The 9,943-nt window shown below is 34.5% G+C and overlaps 1 protein-coding gene across 1 annotated transcript in view; it reads right to left on the reverse strand.

Annotated features, from left to right (window-relative positions):
* CAAP1 (caspase activity and apoptosis inhibitor 1) overlaps nucleotides 1-9,943 on the reverse strand; it is a 92,051-nt gene that overhangs the window by 54,903 nt on the left and 27,205 nt on the right. Inside the window, exons 2-4 of the mRNA XM_007948133.2 lie at nucleotides 4,750-4,950; nucleotides 3,807-3,891; nucleotides 2,834-2,909 (exon numbers count right to left, since the gene is read on the reverse strand). Of these exons, the coding sequence (XP_007946324.2) occupies nucleotides 2,834-2,909; nucleotides 3,807-3,891; nucleotides 4,750-4,950 (362 nt within the window). The remainder of the gene's footprint in view (nucleotides 1-2,833; nucleotides 2,910-3,806; nucleotides 3,892-4,749; nucleotides 4,951-9,943) is intronic.

Genomic DNA, 9,943 nt, shown 5'->3' on the forward strand with positions numbered 1-9,943 from the left:
GGGTCGCTATGAGTCAGAAACGACTTGACGGCACTTAACAACAACAACATACCTCAACCCACCTCCTCTTCTGAATTTAGCCTGAATTTTTGGCAGTTCCCTGCCAATGTACTATTGCCACCATTTCTAAATTCTCTTCACCAAACTGTACTTCTGTGTGATAATAATGATATTGTTCGATAATGTCTGCATTTCGTTGGATCACCTTTCCTTGTAATAGCCTCAATACTAGGTAGTATAATCCTTTCTTAAAATCATTTTAGCTATTCTGACTGATTTGCCTTTTCTCATAAATTTTTTGATTAGCACATTTATATGTATAATCCAGCTTAGATTTTCACTGGAATTGTATTTATGTAGACTGATTTGAAAATAAATGAAATCTTTACTATCTTAGGTCTTCCAATCCACGAACACAGTATATTTCTCCATTTATTTAGGTCATCTTCATCAGCATTTTACAGTTTCTAGCAAATATTTTGTGTGTGTGCAAAGAATTATTAGTTTTTTGGGAGTTACAGTTACGAAATTTTTTTATCTCAAGTTTAAACTTTACATCACTGGTACGTATAAAATAGTTGTGATAATACCACTTACCTCACAAAGTTGCTAAATGCAATGAATTAATGAATGCAAATGGCTTAGAATATCATCTGTAATGCAATGCTCAGAGAGTATTAGTTATTAATAACATTATTTATCTGGCATCTTAGAGTTTAGAAATTTGATTTTAAAATTAAGCCTATATTCAAAAGTGATTCAAAAGAGTCTCAATGATTTGGTACTTATCAGCTCCATAAGTAAATGTTATGATACTTCTTGGTAGTATTTTGATTGTCCAACCTAGACACCTGTTACATTAAAAAGCTAATGTGACCTATCTTGTAATCACACTGTAAAAATGGGTTCTCCATAACAATCACTTTCAAGCTAACCTTTTTTTTTTTATTTTTCATTAGGATATTTCAGAAATCAAACACTGTTTGGCTATCTATAATTTAATGGCTTCTAACAGTAAAAAAGGCAGCACTAGTGTTTAGATGTAAATTAAGCACTTAACCTTGACAATACCCCAAAAACAGGGAAAACAAATGTAATCAAGCAAAACTTTGATCCAGAATTCTGTATAAGTAATATCAATGAGCAGAATGATCACTTTAGTATTTAAAAAACTTAAAAAGTACCAAAAACTGACATATTTTATAAATGCTTAAATTAATATAAATATACTATATAAGCCATTTAAATCTAAAACCTGTTAATATGGAGTTGATTCTGATTCACAGTGACCCATGGACAGAAGCAAACTGTCACATCATCCTCCTCAAGAGCAACTGGTGAGTTCAAGCCACCAACCTTACTGCTAGCAGCTGAGCACTTAACAACTGCATTACCAGGTTCCTTCCTTTAAAGCTAAGTATTTTTAAAGAAAAGTACTCAAGATTTCAAGTTATATATGTACTATTCATTTATTCTACTGCCTCCAATAATCTCTTATTTGTGCTACTACCAGTATCTGTAGCATAAATCTTTTATTAAGAAAAATGGCAGGCTTTGCAAAGAAAGATAAAAACCAGTCTTTGACCCCAAAAACAGGGAAAACAAATGTAATCAAGCAAAACTTACCAAAGAAGTAAGTTTTCCAGGCAAAAGTCATAACTAGACGCTGAAATCAGTGGGTAAAAATGTGATGGGCAATGGTAGAGCAGAATTTAAAAAAAAACAGTTAACATGTTTCTCCTTAATTAGTCAGCATCTCAAACCTCGAGGCATTTTTTTATCTTCCCAGTAATCAAATTAATATATATATATATATATAAAGCGGGGAGCTCTGGTGACGTAGTGCCTAAAGCATCTGACTGCTAATCAGAAGGCTGGTGGTTCAAACCCACCAGCCACTCCTCGGAAAAAAGACTGGGCAATCTACTTCCATAGAGATACCACCTTGGAAACCCAAGAATGGGTTGCTATGAGTCAGAATCGACTCAAAGGCAGTGAGTTTCTATGCAAAATAAATCACCTTACTCATCTGTGAAATGAATCCATATTATAACCTAAAAATAGATATGTAGAATTCAATAAAATAAACGTGATCAAAGCTATTAACATAGAGTCTGATACATACCAAAACTCCAAACTCACTGCCATCGAGTCAGTTTCAACTCATAATGACCTCCACTGGATTTCTCAGTCTGTAAATCTTTACAGAAGTAAACTGCCCCATCTTCCTTCCATGGAGCAACTGGTAGGTTTGAACCATTAACCTTTTGGTTAGCAGCCAAATGGCTTATCCACTACACCACCAAAGCTCCTTATCTGATACACAGTATGTACTTAATAACAGTGGGTAAACCAACAAGCAATATATTCAAATTCCAAGGAGAAACACGAATCCACTTTAGGTCGACATTCCTAATGTCCTGTATCTATCTGGTTTAAGAAAACCACATTAGTCCTAAAAGGAATTAACTCCAACTTCACATATATCAGAAGGATGAATCATTTTAGGGAGTTCTGGTGGCACAGTACCTAAGGCATTTGACTGCTAACCAGAAGGCTGGCAATTCAAACCCACCAGCCACTCCTCAGAAGGAAGACTAGGCAATCCACTTCTGTAAAGATTGTTGTTGTTATGTAAAGATACCACCTAGGAAACCCAAGGAGGAGTTGCTATGAGTCAGGACCAACTCGACAGTGAGATCACAACAACAAATCAATCCTTCTATACTGCAGAAATATTTTATGTAAATAAAACATTCACACCCTTAAGGTAAGAAATCAATAAAGGAAAAATGAAAAAATTTAAAAATTAAAATTAAATTTTATAACTTACTGACTGACTAAATCAGATCCCATCTTAGAGCCATCATCTGCCTCTTCTTCCATATCAGAGTCCATACCATTGTCACCTTATAAATGAAATAAACTATATAAAAAAGCATGCTTATAATAATGTCAAGATGATTCAATCAGACAAAAAGTGTCAACTTTAAAAGTGATGCAGATTAAAGAATTCTGTTCTTAAAAGATTACATTTTTCAAATGCTTGTATTTTAATTGCTTGTATTTTTAATGCCTTATTAGACATTTTTCTTTGTGTTCCTTTAATGCATTATATATATACATATACATGTAAGAGATATACACAATGTACATATATATATTAACAGACTATATATACATTTGTACATCTATTACCAGAATTAGAAATTTCCATTAAATTATTTTTCATCTGAAACACAAGTTATTTCTACAAACTGAAAGCCTCTTATTTTTGTTCCTACTCTAATGAAAATATCCTAGCAATGTTCAAAAAAATGTTTGAAAATTTAAACCAAAAAATTCTAGAAATAATAAATAGCCTCACAGTCATCATATATCAGGCAGATATGAATGTAGTCAAACTGCAAGGACTTCTAATTCTGAATCTAGGTCTGAGTGGAACAGAAACAATAAGCTAAAGGCAATTAAACAGTATAAAGAAAATAAAGCAGCAAGAAAAAATTATTTTAAGCGAAATCTTTGGCAGTTTAATAATTAATTTTTATGGTGTTATAAGTAAACATTTTTATTTCATTTCACTACTGCGGAAACATACCCTTGATTTAGAAAAACTATACATCACCAAACATATTCTTGAAATCTTCTTCTGATATGTAAATTCTATTTCTCAATACAAATAGAAATAAAAATAATCTTCAATGATTACCTATTAACAAAATTCAATATGCAAAATAAGAAAAAGAATACCTCAGGATTTATATTGAACATGTAAGTTACCAGAATATGTAAATATGTGCTCTTACCCTCAAGAATCTTCAAGATTTTTTTTTCAGATAGGAGTTCTAACTGTTCCTGGCATAGTTTTTTAATTTCTTCTATTGAACAGTTCTAAGGGAAATGACATTTAAAAAAAAAAAAAAAAAAGGCACATTTATATAATACAGCTCCAATGTAAACTGGAAAACTGCAATCGCACACAAAAAAATTCTGATGAGCAAAATCTTACAAGAAAACAAATTACAAGTCTCACACAGATTCACATTAATCTTTTCATGGGATGAAATATGAAATAGTCAGTTAACATTTGAACATTTTGTAGAAATTCAGTAGGAATATCTAAAATCGTATTTATTATGAAAGAATAAACTAAAAGTAAGCCAAGTGCCTATGTATTCTTAATTGAAGCCTACTTATGTCAGGCAATTCTTCTAAATATTCAAGTGTTGGCTCTATACTTCTAGATACATGATCTTGGGCTTAACGTACCAAGCTCTTTTCCCACAACTATAAAATTAGAATAATGACATGTTTTCCCCTGGATAACAATCAGAAGTAAGCATATGAAAACACTTGTGAATTTAATGGAATTCAATGAAATATAGCTATTATCTACAAATCATCATGTATTGTCACATTGTAGTATATTATTACATTATTGTTTAAAGCACTAGAAAGATTCACTATTCCTCCAATTTAGTTAGTACTATTGCCTGCATTTAACAGAACCATTTCAATAGATTAGGGTTAATAAAATGTGTGCCTACATAGTAAAATGCCCCATTTTTTCTTGCCAAATTTTTAAATATACAAGGCCATTTATTGTTCTGAAAATCTTTTTATATCTTTTCAATTAGCTTGTTCCAGTTGACAACATTTAATTATAAATTGTACATATAACATGACTGCTACAGAAAAGGTTGTAGCTCTACATATGCATAGAGACTGATAATGTATATAATGAAGTACCTTTAACACATCAGGAAGCATCTTCTGTAACTTCTTCTCCCCTATGATACAGAAGCACTGCTGAAGCATTTCTTTTTTGTCTGATATATAGAAACTAACTGGTTTTAATGACACAGTTAGGTCTAGTCCACCTTCTTCAAGGTCACTGTGTTCTGCCAAAAGCAGTTCTTTTTCCAAAGAAGGCAAAAGATATTTCGTTTCCTAAAATTAAAAGAGACAAAAAGAACCATTATATAATACTACTTAAAATGTATAGAATATGTATATGAGGTCATAGATTTTCAAATAATAAATTCTTCTTCATTAAACATTTCCAAATTCTTTGGACAGATTTTCACCTACAACCACTGAGTTGGCTCCAACTCATAGCGACCCTATCTACAACAGAATGAAACATTACCCGGTCCTGTACCAGCCTCACAATCCTTGCTATCCTGACCCCATCACTGCAGCCACTGTGTCAATCCATCTTGTCAAGGGTCTTACCATTTTCGCTGACCCTCCACTTTAACAAGCATGATATCCTTTTCAGGGAATGGTCCCTTCTGACAACATGACCAAAGGAGGTGGGGCAAAGTCAGGCCATTCTTGCCTCCAAGGAGCATTCTGGCTGCAGTTCTTCAAGGGCAGATTGTTTTGTTCTTTTGGTAGTCCATGGTTCATTCTGTATTCTTCACCAACACTTCAACTCAAAAGCATCAATTCTTCTTCAGTCTTCCTTGCTTACTGTCCAACCCTCACATGCATCCAAGGTGACTGAAAATACCACGGCTTGGCTAACCCAAGGCACACCTTAGTCTTCAAGGAGACATCTTTGTTCTTTATCACTTGAAAGAGGTCTTTTGCAAGCAAATTTGCCCAATGCAATACGTCATCTGATGTCTTGACTGCTGCTTCCATTGCTGCTGACTGTAGAACCAACTCATATGAAATCCTTAACAGCTCAATCTTTTCTCCATTTATAATAATGCTGCTTATTGGACCAGTTGTGAGGATTTTTGTTTTCTTTATACTGAGGTGTAATCCATACTGCAGACTGAAGTCTTTAATCTTCATCAGTAAGAGCTTCAAGTCATTCTAACTTTCAGCAAGCAAAGTTGTATCACCTGCATATTGCAGGTTCTTAAGCGTTTCCCTCAAATCCTAATGCCATGTTCTTCTTCATATAATCCAGCTTCTCAGATTATTTGCTCAGCATACAAGTTGAATAAGTATGGTGAAAGGATACAACCCTGGCTCACTCGCTTCTTGATTGTAAACCATGCAGTATCCCCTTGTTCTGTTCAAACAACAGCCTCCTGGTTTATGTACAGTTTCCTCATGAGTACAATTAAGTTTTCTGGAATTCCCATTCTTTTCAGTGTTATCCATAATTTGTTATGATCCACATAATCACATGCTTTTGCACAGTCAATAAAACACAAGTAAACATCTTTCTGGTATTCTTTGCTTTCAGCCAAGATCTATCTGACATCAGCAATGATATCCCTCGTTCCACATCCTCTTCTGAATCTAGCTGCATTTCTGGAAGTTCTGTCAATATACTGCTGCAACTGTTTTTTAATTCTCTTCAGAAAAATTTTACTTGTGTGTGATTAATGAGATTGTTCAATAATTTCCACATTCTGCGGGATCACATTTCTTTGGAATGGATACAAATATGGATCTTTTCCAGTCGGCCAGGTAGCTGTCTTACAAATTTCTTGACAAAGAAAAGTGAGTGCCTCCAGCAGGGCACTGAAATCCGTTTGCTGAAGCATCTCAATGGGCATTCCATCAATTCCTGGGGTCTTGTTTTTCCCAAATGCTTCAGTGCAGCCTCTACTTCTTCCTTCTTCCTTGATCATATGCCACCTCCTGAAATGGATGAACATCAACCAATTCTTTTTAGTACAGTGACTGTGTATTCCTTCCATCTTCTTTTGATGTTTCCTGCATCATTCAATATTTTGTCCATAAAATCTTTCAATATTGCAACTCAAGACTTGAATATCAGTTCTTTTAGCTTGAAAATGCCAAACATGTTCTTCTCTTTTGGTTTTCTAACTCCAGGTCTTTGCATATTTCATTATAATAACTGACTTTGTCTTCTCGAGGTGCCCTTTGAAATCTTCAGTTCAACTCTCTTATCTTGTCGTATCTTCCATTTGCTTTAGCTACTTTCTGTTTAAGCGCAAGTTTCAGAGTCTCTTCTGACATCCATTTTGGTCTTTTCTTCCTTTCCTGTCTTTTTAATGACACTTTGCTTTCTTTATGGATATGTTCTTGATGTCATCCCACAATTCCTCTGTTTTTGGTCACTGGTGTTCAATGCATCAAATGTATTCTTTAGAGGGTTTCTAAATTCTGGAGGGATATCTTCAAGGTCATATTTTGGCTCTCATGGACTTCTTTTAACTATCTTCAGCTTCAACTTGAACTTGCATATGAGCAGTTGGTCTGTTCCACAGTCAGCTCCTGGCCTTGTTTTGGCTGAAGATATTGAGCTTCTCTGTCGCTTCTTTCCACAAATGTAGTTGATCTTATTCCTGTGTACTCCATGTGGTGAAATCCACGTGTATAGCTGTCACTTCTGTTGTTGAAAAAAAAAAGTCTATGCAATGAACAAGTCATTGGTCTTGCAAAAATCTATCATGCGATCTCCAACATCATTTCTATCACCAAGGCCATATTTTCCAACTACTGGTGATTCTTCTTTGTTTCCAATTTTTGCATTCCAATCACCAGTGAAATCAACACATCCTGATTACATGTTTAGTCAATTTCAGACTGCAGAAGTTGGTAAAAATCTTCAATTTTCTTATCTTTGCCTTGGGTGGCTGGTGCGTAAATTTGAATAACAGTATTAACTGGTCTTCCTTGTAGGTGTATGAATATGATGCTATCACTGACAGCACTGTACTTCAGGATAGATCCTGAAACATTCTTTGTGACAATGAACATCACGCCATTCCTCGTCAATCTGTCATTCCTGACATAGCAGATCATATGGTTATCCAATTCAAAATGGCCAAAACCAGTCCATTTCAGCTCACTAATCCCTTAGGATATCGATCTTTACACATTCCATTTCATTTCTGACAACTTCCAATTTTCCCAGATTCATACTCTGTATATTCCATGCTCCAATTATAAATGGATGTTTGCATCTGTTTCTTCCAATTTTGAATCACGCAACATCAGCAAATGAAGGTCCCAAAAGCTTTACTCCATCCACAACATTAAGGTCATCTATATTCTGAAGAGGCAGCTCTTCTCCAGTCATTTTGAGTGCCTTCTGACCTGAGGGTTCATCTTCCAGCACTATAGTGGACAATGTTTCAGGGCTATTCATAAAGTTTCCCAATAAAATATCAGCCAGGGTTTTATTGCTATTCATAAGGTTTTCACTGGCCAATTCTTTGAGAAGTAGATGGCCCCTTCCTTATTCCAAGTCTGTCTGAGTCTGGAAGCCTCACTGAAACCTGTCCACCATGGGTGACCCTGCTGGTATTTGAAACACTGGTGACATAGCCTGTAGCCTCACAACAACACACAAGCCACCACAGCATGACAAACTGACAGTTGGTTTTATTTAATTGTACAGCATTCTCTGGTGTTACTCTCCATATTGCAATTAACTCAGCAACTTGATATACGGAAGAGATAATATCTTAGAACATACAAATAAAAATGTGTTCAATATTGAATGCTTTCTTACAATTTCAGATTTTTCAAGAATTCAAGTATTCCCCTAGTTGTTCACTTATCCAAAAGTTTTAATTATATGTATGTCATTCTACCTAGAATAATATACAGAAATGGAAGAGGGCAGCAAAAATATGAGAAAACACAACTATTATGCAATAAACTAATATTGCTTAGCAGGAGCTATTATTTTTTTTAAGTTGTTACATATAATTTAAACATATTCAAAATAGCCGAGAAATTTCAGTTATTTAATATATTTTTAGAAGCTTACCTCCATCTTCCAAATCTATCCAGTTCCTCCAAAGCTACTGTCACAATCCTGGTTCATGTAATCATTATCTTTTCCCTAGACTATGACAAAAGCTTATTTAACCAGACTCCATGCATCAAATCTGAGTCTCTCCAATCTGTTTTGTATATCCAAGAATTCCTGACAGGATAGGTCTACTTTGTCACATGGGGTCTCTATGAGTAAAATCAACTCAACAGGACCCAATATCAACAACAAAACAAGGAAGATGTTCCATCCCATGTCTTTAGTCAATATTGTACTAGAAATTCTAGGTAAGGCAATTAGACAAGAAAATAAAAGTCATCCAGATTGGAATCAAAGAAGTATAACAATCTCTATTTGGAGATGATATCATCCTGTATATAGAAAATCCTATAGAATCCACTAAAAAAGCTGATTAATTTAATTTAAATTTAAAACAAAAATTTCAGCAAAGCTATAAGATACAAGATCAATATACAAAAATCAATTTTGTTTCTATACATTCAATTGTAATGCATAATCAGAAAAGGCAATTAAGAAAATAACTTCCCACACCCATGATCATTGCAGCACTATTCACTATAGCAAAGAGAAGGAAACAACCTAAGTGCCTATCAACAGATGAGTGGATAACAAAACTATGGTATATGCACACAATGGAATACTCTGCAATATTAAAGAATAATGAAGAAATCTGCAAATCACCTCGTAACGTGGATAAACCTGGAAGACACTATACTGAGTGAAAAAAGTCCATCATAGAAGAACAAATATTGTCTGAGTCCATTATTATAAAAAGTCAAGGAAAGGTTTATACAGGGAAGGAAATTCACTTTGCTGGTTACAAGGGAAAGTAGGGAAAATTCCTGACTAGTTAAGAGTCATGTGTTGATTTGGGTGAAGGGAAAGGTAATATAACAAAAGGGTGTGACCAGCACAGTAATAAGAAAAAGGATTAACACAGAGAGGTGTACAAAAGGTATAGATAACAGAAGCAAATACTATTACATAGACAATACTGCATTATCAATAACAACAAACATTAGTCTATGGGTGGATACACAGACTATCAAGTGCGGGTAGGCGAACGGGAATATACCCATGACCAGAGATAGATTTAGCTGATGATGAGCTAAATTCCTCTAAGGTTTTTTCTGTGTTTTCTTTGGTCTGTCTCTCAATCCTTTGAAGATACCTAAAGACAATTCTTTTGAATTCCTTATCAGAGAG

Source organism: Orycteropus afer, unplaced genomic scaffold, assembly GCF_000298275.1.
Source record: "Orycteropus afer afer isolate SDZICR_OR568_19922 unplaced genomic scaffold, OryAfe1.0 scaffold00205, whole genome shotgun sequence".
NCBI lineage: Eukaryota > Metazoa > Chordata > Mammalia > Tubulidentata > Orycteropodidae > Orycteropus > Orycteropus afer.